The sequence below is a fragment of the Natrix helvetica genome, assembly GCF_964273705.1.
Source record: "Natrix helvetica genome assembly, chromosome: 14".
In the NCBI taxonomy this organism is placed as follows: Eukaryota; Metazoa; Chordata; class Lepidosauria; order Squamata; family Natricidae; genus Natrix; species Natrix helvetica.
Genome location: NC_138564.1, coordinates 1,248,936 through 1,263,373, shown reverse-complemented (window position 1 = coordinate 1,263,373; position 14,438 = coordinate 1,248,936). Strand labels below are relative to the sequence as shown.

General features: G+C 43.6%; 2 protein-coding genes across 2 annotated transcripts in view; one reads left to right on the top strand and one right to left on the bottom strand.

Moving 5' to 3' along the window:
* Nucleotides 1-7,582, top strand: part of GNAZ (G protein subunit alpha z) — a 64,956-nt gene extending 57,374 nt beyond the window's left edge. Inside the window, exon 3 of the mRNA XM_081966771.1 lies at nucleotides 5,697-7,582. Within this exon, the coding sequence (XP_081822897.1) occupies nucleotides 5,697-6,041 (345 nt within the window). The 3' untranslated portion in view covers nucleotides 6,042-7,582. The remainder of the gene's footprint in view (nucleotides 1-5,696) is intronic.
* The window catches only part of RSPH14 (radial spoke head 14 homolog), a gene marked incomplete at its 5' end in the record, with an annotated part of 89,104 nt that overhangs the window by 70,035 nt on the left and 4,631 nt on the right, over nucleotides 1-14,438 (bottom strand). Inside the window, 2 exons of the mRNA XM_081966772.1 lie at nucleotides 12,197-12,315; nucleotides 12,425-12,527. Coding sequence (XP_081822898.1) covers nucleotides 12,197-12,315; nucleotides 12,425-12,527 — 222 coding nt within the window. The remainder of the gene's footprint in view (nucleotides 1-12,196; nucleotides 12,316-12,424; nucleotides 12,528-14,438) is intronic.

Sequence of the window (14,438 nt, the reverse complement as noted above, 5' to 3'; positions counted from 1 at the left end):
AACAGACTTGCCCTTCAGGGAATGCAGCTGGGGAGCCTTTGGGCCACAGGAACAGTTGTTGATTAATGACTTGTCCCCCCCCCCCCCCAATATGGTATTTGGGACATGAACCAAGAATTTTGGAAGATTTTAAATGATTTTATGTGAATTTTCCTGGAAGCACCTTTGATTTGCAGCTTTTTCTCAATGCCTAAGAGTCCTTTAATTGGAAAGGGCAGATATTAAATCCCGTTGAGATGCCCTGTAGGTGGGGCAGATCTGGAGATTCCAGAAAAAGCAAATTTTGGGGCTCCTCCCTTGAACCCTTGCACACATCCTAGAATTCTTTTCACAACTGGAACCAGCATTAGGCTGCTGATAAACCACAGAGGGGCTTGTAAGGAAACAAGTCAGATACCGAGGAAAGCGGAAGGATGCAGACAGGACCTTTTGTGGCTTAAAGAAAACCTGAAGGTTGCTAGAAACGATGGTGTCAGGAGGAGCCCCGGCTGTCTGAGTCTGCATCGAGAGCGAGGCGGACCTGGGGATCGGCTTTGGGCAGAGGCTTCTCAGGGAAGTCACGTACAGGGGAGATGGACGGCAAAACATTTTCATCCAGGAATAAGTATACTTCATTAAAGGCAGGGAAATGGATCAGGATACTGTGGAGAGTCAGAAGAGGACTTGGATTAGCAAGGCAAAGGGGGATGAACCTTTTTTTGAGGCTTGAGGACCAAGATAAGACTTGGATCAGGCAGGACCTCCCTGATTCTCTGCCCCGAAAGGAAGAGGTGAGGAAAGGCAGCCCAGGGCTGCCACCAGAGCCAGTCTCAGTCCAGGGCCTGATTTCATGGTCGCCCTCCAAGTGTGATTGGCAGATCACATCAGAGGAAAGAGTGAAAATTGTTTTCTCCCTGCTGTGTTGAGCTTAAAAAGAGAAGAACAAATAACTCAGGGGAAATACGTGATAAAGGATCAATGAGATCATTATAAGGAAATGAGATAAAATGTTTGACAAAGTGCTCAGTGCATTTCAGAGCCTATGCGTTGTATTTTTATCCTTTTCTTTCTGAGAAGCAATGTCTTCTTTGCTATGACAAAAGTGGAAATTTGCCCAAATACATTGCACATTTTTAACATTCCCTTTCACGCCTCTTAAGAGATTTTTTTCTTTCTAAATTTTAAAAAAATACAGAGCTTGCTTTCGCTTGATCGCCTGCCTGCAAGCCTTCTGGAACAACAGTCTGGGTGGGAGGAGATGACCACGTTCATGGTTTTACAGGTAGTCCTCGACGTATGACCACTATTGAGCCCAAAATTTATGTTGCTAAATGATACAGTAGTTTGGCCCCCACCTTACAGCCTTCCTGGCCACCGTTGTTAAGCGAATCACTGCAGTTGTTCCTTCTGTCACATGGTTGTTAAGTGAATCTGGTTTCCCCGTTGACTTTGCTTGTCAAGTGGTCACAAGAGGGGATCACGTGACCCCGGGACGGCTGCGACTGTCATCCTCAGCTGCCAAGCATCTGCATTTTGATCATGTGACCATGGGGATGCAGCAACAGTCGCGTGAAAAACGGCCATAAGTCTCTTTTTTCAGTGCGGCTGCAACTTCAGTCCCTAAACAAACAGTTGTAAGTTAAGGACTATCTGTAATGGATTCTCTGCTTGCTGTTGTACCAGACTTACATAGATCTCCCGTTCTTAACTTTTGGCTAGGCCAGGGCTTCTCAACCTTGGCTACTTGAAAATGTCTGGACATCAATTCCCAGAATCCCCCAGCCAGCTGAGCCAAGTTGCCGAGGTTGAGGCAGACCAGCCTAGCTAAAGCACTGCGCTGTAAGATACTGGGCTACCTTTATTACGCAAGAGAGCCCAGAATTAGCCACGGCCATCAAGTCTGCCGCTCAGTGCAGGAATCCAAATCAAAGCAGCCATTTTCCAGCTCCAGCTCCAAAGAAGCTTAGAAGAAAAGCAATGAGGGAATTTCCTGTGAGTTTGGGATGTTAGTAGATGAGGTCCCTCCCCCGCCTCACCCGATGGAACATTCAGGTTGAAGTAACTGCTGTAGAAAGAATTTCAAATCAGGGATGCCAAATATAGCCAACTTTCACAATTGTTTCTTTCTCGAACATGTGAGAGAAAATTAAAATTCACAGCAACATCAGGTTGAATCAGAAACAGTTACTTTCCCGGAGGTGTTAATACTCTTGAGAAGATGACAAGCCTGCTAAGGGAGGGAGGGGCAGGAGGGATGGGGGGTGGGGAAGAGAGAGAGATGCTGACGTGGGAGACAAAGTCCAAGAGGGTTGTGACAAAACCACACACATTCCTGCCCTACACAGGGCTGCCCCCTTCCTCCTTGGAAGCTTCCCAAGAATTGTGGGTTATTCATTCAAATTAGGGTCATCCCCATATCCTTGGATATAACTATATCCAAATTAGAATACTGAACCATAATACAAAAGGAGAAAAAGCTGATAGAATTTCTTAGCAACTGCAGTAAGGCAAAGTGTATACCAGAAAATGAGCAAGGGTTGATGATGATCATAGAGAGATCTGTCATTAGGCAGCTTAAGAGCACACCATGGTAACTACCCAAGTTCAGCACGGATTTGTCAAGATCAAATCTTGTCATCCCACCTCAGGTTTTGATCAGGCAAAGTCTTCAATGGATTGTGGACATGCTGTAGACATAGCATATCTCGTCTTCAGCAAAGTGACCCATGGCTGATTCGTCTTTTAGTTTGAGGGTATGACAATCAAGTGATTTCTCGTCAACAGGAAGAGATTTTCTGTGGAACACTAAAATATTTTATTAGGGAAGAAGTGGAAGATCTTCCAATGAAGAAGAACTAATAGCTTCTCCATTCTCTCCCCATCTGTTCTTCTTTTTTTAAGGTTGTGGGCAGAGCTTCAGTAGAATGTCTAATACATTTCAGGCGTTTGATTATTCTATTCTATTTTGAATTGCCCTTTTGGGGGAGAAGGGAAGTATTGTATTTGGCAGCCCCTGAATTCCTAATGGGCCTCAACCTGAGCAGACCAGTATGCGGGGTGTCCCTTTGGGAAAGAGGTCCAAAAGGGTTGGGAATGCCAAGGAGAAAAATGGCAGACAGTGGTACATCAAAGTCAACCCCCGTTTCCTCCTCCCTCCCTCCCTCCCTCCCTCCCTCCCTCCCTCCCTCGATCTGTTTCATAGATGGCAATCCTTCTGAATAGAAAGCAGTCTCGTATACAGTAAAAAAAGGTCGCCAAGTAGACTCATGGACCTGTAGTTCTTCGAGATGTGGCGGGCCCTGAGTTTGGTCACCAGCAGATGCAATTGAGCCAAGAGGATAACAGCATCCTTAGGTGGAAAGCTGCTTCTGGACAGGCAGTTGTCTAAAATGGCCATTCCAGCAATTAATATAATATAATAACAGAGTTGCAAGGGACCTTGGAGGTCTTCTAGTCCAACCGCCTGCTTAGGCAGGAAACCCTACACCACTTCAGACAAATGATTTTCCAACTTCTTCTTAAAAACCTCCAGTGTTGGAGCATTCACAACTTCTGGAGGCAAGTTGTTCCACTGATTAATTGTCCTAACTGTCAGGAAATTTCTCCTTAGTTCTAGGTTGCTTCTCTCCTTGATTAGTTTCAATCCATTGCTTCTTGTCCTGCCCTCAGGTGCTTTGGAGAATAACTTGACTCCCTCCTGTTTGTGGCAGCCCCTGAGATATTGGAACACTGCTATCATGTCTCCCCTAGTCTTAAAATTCATAAAGATTTACATGACCTTCATTCTAGCTTTTACTTCTGAAACCAAATGAAACGGAATCTTTCAGTATCGTTGCATCTGTTTATTATTGCATGAATGTTTGGAAGTGGTCGTTTGAGTGGCAAATGAGAACAGCTTTCATTATTAGATGCTTTTAGTTACAGCCGATCTTCTGTTCCTGGCTTATAGAACAATCCTTTTCAGACCTGGGTCAGAATTTTGGGATCTACTTTATGTATACTTTTCTGTTTTCTTATAGTATTTATTTGGTTGGTTGTGTAATGTTTGTGGTGATCCATTATAGGTAACATTGAAATACACAAAAAGGTTCCTTAACTACGTATTGAAGATGCATATCTAAACTGGTATCTTTGAGTAAAAAAGAGATACTTAATAACTTTATTAATCTTACAAATCTTAGTTAGCAATTCAAGAAGGAAAAGATTTATTCGGAAAGCCCAGAAGCTTTCAATACAGTTTTACAGAGGAAATATTGAGTCTGTCATTTGTCTTTCTATAACTGTCTGATTTGGCACAGAGCAACCGGACAGGACAGGGACAGACTTCAACGGATAGTTAGGACTACCGAAGAAACAACTGCAACCAGCTTGCCTTCCATAGAAGACCTGTAGATTGCAAGGGTCAGAAAGAGGACTGAGAAAATAGCTACAGACATAAACTCTTTCAACTCCTCCCCTCGGGATGCTGCTATAGGGCATTGCATGCCAAAACAATTAGACACAATTCCCCCCCCCATGCCATCACTTTGCTGAATACCTGATTCTCACAGTACTGTCTTACGTCTATGTGCACTTACCCATGTTGTATGGCTGTGGTATTATTATCTTTCTCCTCTTCTCTACTACCCGCTCTTATTGGTATCATATTATAACAGAAGATAACCGAATAACAGAGTTGGAAGGGACCTTGGAGGTCTTCTAGTCCAACCCACTGCTCAAGCAGAAGAGCTTATATCCTTACGATTATCATTATTTTGTTGCTTTGCATGTACATAGAGCTTCTGCACTAGAGATGAATTCCTTGCGTGTCTAATCACACTTGGCCAAATAAAGTATTTTATTCTGTTCTGTTCTGTTCTGTTCTCTATTTTATCCTATCCTACTCGGATGGAAAAACCATCTTCAGCAATGCCCAGTGATCTGAAGAGGTTCAGTGAAAGTTTTCCTTTCAGGAAGGCACTACTCTCAAAGTCTTTACTAGTTCTGGCCCACCTTAATCTCTCAGTGGCTTTTGATGCCATCGGTCATGGAGTCCTTCTGGATTAGCGAGGCAGCCATATAAACTGAGCTACATGTTTCATGTGTAAAAGCCGCTGGAAAAGTAGTGGGCAATATATGGTTTATTGTGGGGAATGAGTGATTGCAAAAGAAGCAAAATGCCTGCTTATAAGACATGCTTCTGCCACTTGGTGAATGAAAGCAACAGTTGAGTGTGTCAGGAGAAACAAAAACGCATTGGATGTGAGAGACTTAAGTGTGTGTTGTTTAAACAAGAGAAAGGTTGAAGGGTGAAATATGAAGATGGACTGAATTTTAATCTGAATGTCCAGTGTGAAAGAAACATTTTGAAATGGGTATGGGTGAAAAGAGAACAAAATGAGGATTGACTTGCAAAACAAGCATATGAACGGAGAGTTCCCCGGGTTGAAAGGAACAAAACCTGAGAAGGTTGGATTGGGTGGAATTTGTGAGAGGCTTGGAAACGAAAAGAGGAGAGCTTAAAACAAGCCATGTATGGAAACACTGAAAGAAGGATGATTAGAGAGAGAGAGACAGAGAGGGATAATGATATTGGATTGCATTGTTCCCCTCTTATTCTTAATTCCTCTTTTCTATTTCTTTCGACACGACCTCTTTGCTCAAGAACGCGGGTGATGAAAGCATGTGCTGTTCCTGGTGCCTGATGTTCTTGCTGACCCTTGCATCCTTTTCCACAGAGTCGGATGGCAGAGAGCCTTCGCCTTTTTGACTCCATTTGCAACAACAACTGGTTTATCAACACCTCCCTCATCCTTTTCCTGAATAAGAAGGATCTTCTGGCAGAGAAAATTCGCCGAATCCCGCTAACGGTCTGTTTTCCCGAGTACAAGGGCCAAAATACGTACGAAGAGGCAGCCGTCTACATCCAGCGCCAGTTTGAGGACCTGAATCGCAACAAGGAGGCCAAGGAGATTTATTCACACTTCACTTGTGCCACCGACACCAGTAATATCCAATTTGTGTTTGACGCGGTGACAGACGTCATCATTCAGAACAACCTCAAATATATCGGCCTTTGCTAAGGACCCTCCCAGGACACGAGTCTGGCTTTGTGGGGCCATGCAAAATAGGCAGATCCCTCCATCCACAGAGGGGAAAAAACAGGGCAGGTGGGGAAGATCCAGTCCTGGAGGGGAGGCGCCTGCTGCACATTCACAGATCCCTTCAGCTGCCTACACCTTTTCTCCAAAAGGAACGGCTTCCTGTCTGCACGCCTCCCTGCAAATGATGAGGTTTTGAACCGAACTGAAAAGTTTTCGTGGTCCCATCCTGTGTCATTTCCTTTCCTGCCATGGCAGATCCACCCTGTTCTCTCTGTGATGAGCAGATTATTGTCTTTCCTGTCCTAGAAACCAGCTTCCTGTCGGGAAAGAGGCAGAGCCAGCGTGCAGGAAACCCTTTCCAGGACAGAGGCCTTCCTTGCCTCCCTTCTGGGGCCCAGCCTGAGGATCTCACCCCCACGCACGCCCCGGTGGTCAGGTTCCTTGCAGAACATGCTAAGCAGACTCTAGGTACATGCATTGTCTTTATGTAACAGTGTATCACAAAATATTCCGCCTGTGGAAGAACCTGATGTGTGGGAATGGTTTGGGGGCTGCCCATCTGAATGCTTCAGGTTTTCAGATTGGGCAGCACGAAGTAAGAAATGCGTAGAATTACTGAATTGAAGACTAAGCTAAGTCGTGGTCACTATTCTACCAGTGAGGAATTTTATATGTTGAAAGTTTTTCTTTTCAATCCTTTTTTTTTGCCAAATAATTGTGTCCTTTCACACAATCTCTGTAACGACGAGTGGTTGGATTTTTCTTTTTGAACACAGGTTTAAGAGGTCTACGGATTCTTTTTAAGTTCTTGTTCTGTGTCTGGGTTCTGTGTGTGCCAATGGAGGGACTCATCCCTTTGCTCCACAGACATTCAGAGAAGGACGGCAGCATTTGCAACGGCCGTTCCAAACACAGGAGCCAATGAAACTGTATAATAGAGCCTTTTAAGTCTTTTGGGGTGTTTATTTTTAAAATGTGTTGTAATTATTAGGTGAACAGATGAGTGATATGAACAATATTTAAATGTCTTGATATTTAAATTTTTAAAATTTAGTGGAATTAAAGAAATGGAAGTGATGCATTTTCAGTTCTCTGTCATTGTGTTAAAATAATGCTGAATGGCCTTTTCCTCTGGCAAGCGCATACTTAAGTGGGCCAGAGAAGCCGCTGGGTCTTCACTGAAAACCTCACCTGGGGGTCATGTGGCCGGTGGTCACGCAACTCATCCTTATCCCCCCCCCCGCATAAGTGTTCTTTCCAATTCCAATGCAAGCTAAATGTGTAAATATGTATTCAAGAATTGTAAAGCACATCCATGCACTCATAGTTTCTTTCTCTCTCTCTCTCTCTTTCTCACACACACACACTCACTCACTCACTCGCCTTCCTTCCCCTCCCTCTGTTTCCCAGTTGTATGAACATTAGTGGGAATTCACAGCCAAGGGCTTTAAGAAAAAAATAGCAGAAATAATGTTACAGGCTGTCCACTTTAAGAAAATAAATACTCTGAATGGTCCTAACTGGTTTGTGGTGTGATCACTGTTGCTTTGAAGCTTTGTGGTTTCGCACAGGTGGGTTTCTTAGGTAGTCCACTTCAGAGGAAGCCGGTCGCAGAGCAGCTGGTCCCACTCTGAGGAGGCAGTGGCCAGAATCAGCCTCACTTTGAGGCAGCCTGGGGCTCAGGACGGGCCCTTGCAGTGAGGGGGGGGGGGAAGCTCCATGGCCAGCCCTGCTTGGCCAGAACGGCCCTTCAAAGACAGAGCTGAACATCTCTAGAAGTCTGAGAAAAAAGAACTTCAGAAACCTCAGTAGTTCTCGTCCCAAACCCCTGGGATGGGGTAAACCCCCCACCCCCAGTGGCTGCTTCAATCTATTTTGTCCATTTGCCATTTTGCAAATTTATCTTCAGTGATGTTATAGCTTTGATTTCTTTTTTTTCTTGCTTGCTTTTGTTGTACGTGGCCCAGAGCCTCACCACTTCCTAGGGCGGCCCCAAATAGATGCAATCAATCGATCGATCGATCAATCAATCGATTGATCGATCAATAAATAAATAAATAAATAAATAAATAAATAAATAAATAAATAAATAAATAAAAAATTGTGGGTAAAATTGGGAAAAATGTTTCCCCAATCAGATTCTATGGTATATAACATTAGTGGGGCTGGTTTCTGGACTGCAGGTCCCAGCACAGATTTAGAGAGGGAAGAGATTCCCCTTTGGATTCTCAATCATCCGCTTCAGAACCGAGGAAGCTTCCTGGATGAAAGGGAAAAAGACCAAGAAAGTCCAGTTGCCTTTTAGAAAAAAAACACCTTTGGCACTAGGATGCAGCCAAAGCTCTACCAGTCCAAAGTGCAGTGGGAGGCACAGCCGGCCTGGGGAAGCTCTAAGGTTTGAGGGAGGATATCCCAAGCCTAGACTAAAGAAGCCCAACCAGGGGAAACCCCCTTTGAAGGGGGAAAGGTGCTTAGGGGCAATGGGATGCTGGCTGACCTGTGGGAGAAACTGGGGAGAGACAGATGGTTTGCAGGAGCACCGAGGAAAGGTTTTTCATAATGATCCCATTGATGGGAAAACCAACAACGACCAAAACGGGCCAGGGAGGCCTCCAGCAGCCAGCTAAATCGGAAATCAGCTGGAGAGCCAATGGAGGAGCCTGAGGGGCTTCCACACAGGGGGACTCAGAACAGGAGGAATGTTGTGCAACCACCAAAGAGGTTCCAGGTCAGAACAAGATGCCGGAGCTGCCTCTCCCAGAAAGCACCTGTCCACGATAATCCCCCTCAGAAGGGATGCAGGAGCCAGCAGGCAGGTGACTGGAATCCTTCCTTTCCCCCCCTGATGCTTCTCAAAAAATGTAAGCAGGGGCCTTAGAATGATTAATGCTTAAACTGTAGGAAAAGTCAAAGCAACTTAAATGCTTCTTTCTCCATTTGCAGATAATTGCTGGTTGGGTGACCTGGGAAGGAAGGGGTTCCCAAAGAGGGTTGGGTTAGTTTTCATGGGAGCTCACCTGTCCCTGTGGCCCGGAAGGGGCTCTTGGGGAGGGGCTCATTTAGTGACACAGTCAAGAGACAATTGCCCTTAGTGAGAGATTAAATGCATTTCTTAAATAGCCAGAGTGGATATGTATATGGTGTTAGTAGTATGTAGATGCAAAAAGTATATAAAGAAAAAGTAGAGGAAAATGAAAGAGACAAGAAGGAAGAACAAGCAAGAAGACCAGCGGTTCAGTTAACTGAAATGGGAAAGGTAAGTGAACACAATGGAGCACAGATGACAGAGTCTCCTTGTTGGGAAAGTTTTTAACCTCAATGAAGTACTTCGTATGTAAGCCCATACAAAAAAATCTTTAGTACAGACAAAATTGTAAAGCTGAATTTTCACTCGCAGAATGGTAAAAAATAGCTTTTATCGCAGAGTCCAAAATTTACCCCCCAAAAACACTTGATGGATTGATCAACACCCTTTAAGTGAGAGTGCTGAGAACTGGAGCCTCAGGAAAGGAGTCAGAAGCCTGGGATGCTGAGGCCAGATTGAGGAGCTTTTGGGCAGCCTGATGAGGCAGCCTCAACTGCACTCTGCTCACAGCAGTGGCCCTGCCCTGCTCACCTGAGCCCAGGTGTCCTCATCCTGGTGACATCAGGATTAGCACTAGGCCAGGTTTAACATTTAGCAGTTATAGCCCTCTATCCTTTGAATCTTCATACTGGAAACCAACTGATGGCAATGAAACAGCCTTTCTCTCCCACAAATACACATTTTCAAAGTATGGGCAAACAAGCACCCAAATCAGCAACATATCCTTAAGTCCAACATTTCTCCCTAAAAATCTATATTCCTTGCCTTAGTCTCAGGTGACTAAAAATTGCATTTAACCGCTGGGTTCCCCAAAACACCAGCTCAATTCCTTCTACACCCACTCTTTGTTTTGTGACCAGGGGGAGAGACGGAGGGAGGGAGGGAGGGGGAGAAAGAGAGAGAGATGCTACAGAGACCATTGGTTGTTACCGTCTCATTCAGATAAAGTTCTATCATGCAGCTACACAGTGGGCATAGAACATGTTGCATCCAAACCAGCCATATGGTAGCATAGTATGATGGCCTGACCTGATTCAAACAGTTTGCTGAGACAAAGTTCCCACAACTGAGTGAGCTATTGAACCCCCAACCATATTTTAACTTAATCAACCATGTTGTTTGAATCCAACCAAAAACAATGGATCCTTTTCTAGTCCCATTAAATTGCAAACAAACAAAACTTAAGATCACTAATGTATATCTTGCCGTAGAAATGAACAACTAGGGGTATTAACTCAGGGGAAAGCCGCTGTGTGCCAGAAAAGAAGTTGAAATGAAGAATAAGGTACTTGGTGGCTACAGTCACTAGAAGTCACAGGGCACAACTTGGCTGCTCTCCTGGTGTGCGGAAATGGCACCTCTCAGAATTCTTAGTCAACCTGGCCAAGAGTTGCAATTTCAACACATCAGGAGATGCTGGGCTGGAAAAGGCGGCTGTAGAACCATTAAGGGAAGCTCTGACTCATTCACCAATTCCAGCGGTCAGCCTGAAAATGGTTTTGCTCTTACGCTCAAGGAGAGTTACCGGGACTTGGAAAGTGTGCATTCCAGTCTGAAGAGCTTGGCCCAGGAAAAATCCCCATCCAAGCCTTTCCTCTCCCAACCTGGCCAGACGTGCAAATACCTTAAACACCCATTTGCTTCTACGTGGTTTCCATACTTGGCCATTATCTTCATGCCTCAAAAGCTAACCACCAGTTTTGTTTAACCGCAGGATACGTCCAAATGAGCTGATTCACACCACACACTAGCAAAACCGAAGAAACCACATTAAACACTACTGTGATTGCTGTGCCCAGACAGAACACGGACTACGCAGGCTGCCTGACAAGACTGCATTGGCAGCAGGGATGGAGTTGTTGTTATTCCTTCTGACTTGCTTCCCACTCTGCAGCCTCCCTTCCTTGCCTGCATCGTTGCCTCGTAAGCACTGGAGCATTTAATTAGCTCCAAACACCTCAAGCAGGGAAGTCAGGCTACAAGCTTCAGAGGAGGCAGATTCAGCAAGGTTTTGTGGGAAGTTTCACATCAAAAAATATATTTTATTCCTTATACTGTCTCCATCTTCCCTTAAACATTAACAGAATCCACAATGCCCTGAGAATCAATGTCTCTGCTAGTTAATTAACAATCAAGCTAAAGCTAAGCTGAACAAGTAAAAATAGCAAATGGAAGAAAATCTTTTACTCAAACTTCTTTAAACCCCCAAATAAGTGATCCAGACCTAATATATTTATCAGAGAAGGTCTGTAAGGAAAAGGTAAAGGTTCCCCTCGCACATATGTGCTAGTCGTTCCCAACTCTAGGGGGCGGTGCTCATCTCCGTTTCTAAGCCGAAGAGCCAGCGCTGCCCGAAGACGTCTCCGTGGTCATGTGGTTGGCATGACACATCGCCGAAGGCACACGGAACGCTGTTCCCTTCCCACCAAAGGTGGTCCCTATTTTTCTACTTGCATTTTTGACGTGCTTTCAAACTGCTAGGTTGGCAGAAGCTGGGGACAAGGGAGCTCACTCCATTACGTGGTGCTAGGGATTCGAACCGCCGACCTTTCTGATTGCCAAACTCAGCATCTTAGGCACTGAGCCACCGAGTCCGTTAAATAATAAACACAGTTAATAAACACAGTTAATTAAAACAGTCTCCCAGTTGAACAGCACGTTCACAAGAATAAGCATCACACTTGACATGTACACACACACGCCCCTCAAGTGTCACCCTTCCACACCCAGGAAAAGCTGCCCTATGAAGCAACCCCATTTTCCCTGCAGCTGCCCCCCGTAGGCGAAGCTTTCAGCTTTTGGGAATAAATAATTCTCCTTTCCTCCCAGCTGTCTTAATTTCATTTTATTTATTCTTGCGCAATCCTGACTCGAGTTGGAACCCCAAATTATTCTTCTGACAGTTTCTGTGCAGCAGTGCAGACATGGCATCAGTGTAAATGTTTGGGACCATCACCCCCATTGGCACACATATAAAATACAATTTGAAAGACCCAAAGCTTTAAAGAGATCAAAGATCGTTACATTTTTGTATAATAATTAAGCTGACCTGTAGGTGTTTCTGATAGTAGTTTCAGCGCATAATGCATGTTCCACCGACAGATATCAACAGGATCATCCAAAAGCTGTGCCAGTGCCGGGATGACTCCATGTTCTAGAAAATTTGTCCTAAAATTTGGAGCACCATAGATTCATCTTTCCAGAATCTGGAAAATGTAATGAACAATAACTTCATTTCCCCCCTTCTCTTCAAACTGCATTTTTACAAAATACCTACCTGCCAATGCTGTGTGTTGCCATTATGTATAGGACCTCTGTTGTTTTTTGTCGCACAGTTTCATCTTCATCAAGAAGCAGGTTTTTCAAGTTATCTAGAAAACCTGAAAGGGAAACTTGCATTTATTTATTTATTCCATTTATATGTGACTTTCAACTAAAGTAAAAATAAGAAAATGAAGAACATAAAGAGGCAATATTAAAAACAAATACTAAGCATTATAAAAGTAGGAGAGGATTTCTTAAAGCAAAGGATTACAAATCAGAGCATCTGATAATGGCAGAGAGAGAAAGTAGACCTTACAAGCAAGCATATATAGGTAATCCTCGAGTTACAACCATTTGTTTAGCACATGTTCAAACTTAACAGTGGCAGTGAAAAAAGTGACTTATGACCGGTCCTTACACATATGACTGTCGCAGCATCCCCAGTTATGTGATCAAAAATCCGGGTGCTTGGCATATGTTTGCTATGGTTGCAGCATCCCAGGGTCACATGATTGCCATTTATAGCCTTCCCAGCCAGCTACAGACAAGCAAAGTTAGATTTGCTTAACGACCGTGTGATTCACTTTACAACTACAGTGATTTACTTAACACAAGGTCACAAAATCAGACATGGCTCACTTAACCACCAGCAGTAGAAAGTAGAAAGTCTGTCCCCAATGGAAGTCATAGGCCGAGGACGAGCTGTGTGGCGATCAGGAATACTGCCAGTACATCATTCCTGAATTTTAAGGACATCAGAAGTTGAAAAGGGAATCAAGACCCAAGGTAAGACAGTTAGCAAAATGCAGGTGCCATAAAGTCCAGCTGCCTTCTAAATGCAAATTTCTAAAACAAGAAAAATCAAATGAAATTAGAATTGATATGAAAAAGGGACAAAACTTCAAGTATGCTGCCACATTCCCCCCATAAGTTCTCCCTACATCCTTTTCACATTAAAAACAAAAGAACTTTTCCAATGCCAGACAAATCAGACAGAAATTAAAACATAACAATTGGTTTATATGGCCTGCTTTTATTTCCAGGATAGCAAATAAAGAATAGAACTGAGCAAAGCCTAATTCTATATGATTTTTCAAATCAAATTGTATTATAAAATTAGCTTTTTCCAGCTTCACTTTATGTAGGAACTCATAATAATTAATGATTATTTACAATTTAACTTAAAACTTTTAAATTCAGTTTTAAGTTTAAATATTTTTCTCTTCTGCTGTTACAGGTACATGTTTTCTGATTTTTTAAAAAATGTTTCTACATAAGAGAATAACATGTGAGCTTAGAAAATATAGGAACAATAATATATTTTAGTTTCTGCCATTTCTACAATGATTCACCCTGTATAATTAGCTGGGGGGGGGGGGGTAGTTGGAGTTGGAATCTCTAGAGTTCCTGCTTCTAATTCAACTCAGAGACTTTGTATGGAGGTACATAAAAGCTATCAACCACAAATCCATCTAGACCAGTGGTTCCCAAACTCTTTTTGGCCATGCCCCACCTAAGCATCTCTAAAATCCTGATACCTCCCCTCTCCGTGAAATATAATTCTTACTTTACTCAAAAAGTGAACCCCTACTCACACGGAGGAAGCCTAAAAGGCCATTAACTTGTTTTAAACAAGGTTCAAATTGCCCCCATTAAAAATCAAATTGCCCCCCTGTGGAGCATGGGCCCCACGTTGGGAACCACTGATCTAGACCAATAAGATTTATTTATTTGATTTATGTATTTAAATCAACAGAGCCATTGTACATGCTTGCAGAAAAAGAAGGTAGGCTCTTCTCACAGGCCATCACCAATCACAAGGATGAAAAATATAACAAAAATTCCATTGGGAGATTCCCGTGAAGGGCAAGGCCTTTTCCTATGGAAGTAAGGTGTGAGGTTTGCAGCCTCACACATTCCTCACTTCCATGCCTCCCCCATTGCCCCCTGTGGACACCCTGTGGCGCTTCTGGAAAACCACTGGATGTTCTTCTTAGACTTTCCTATTGTCACTTTACCCAAATAAG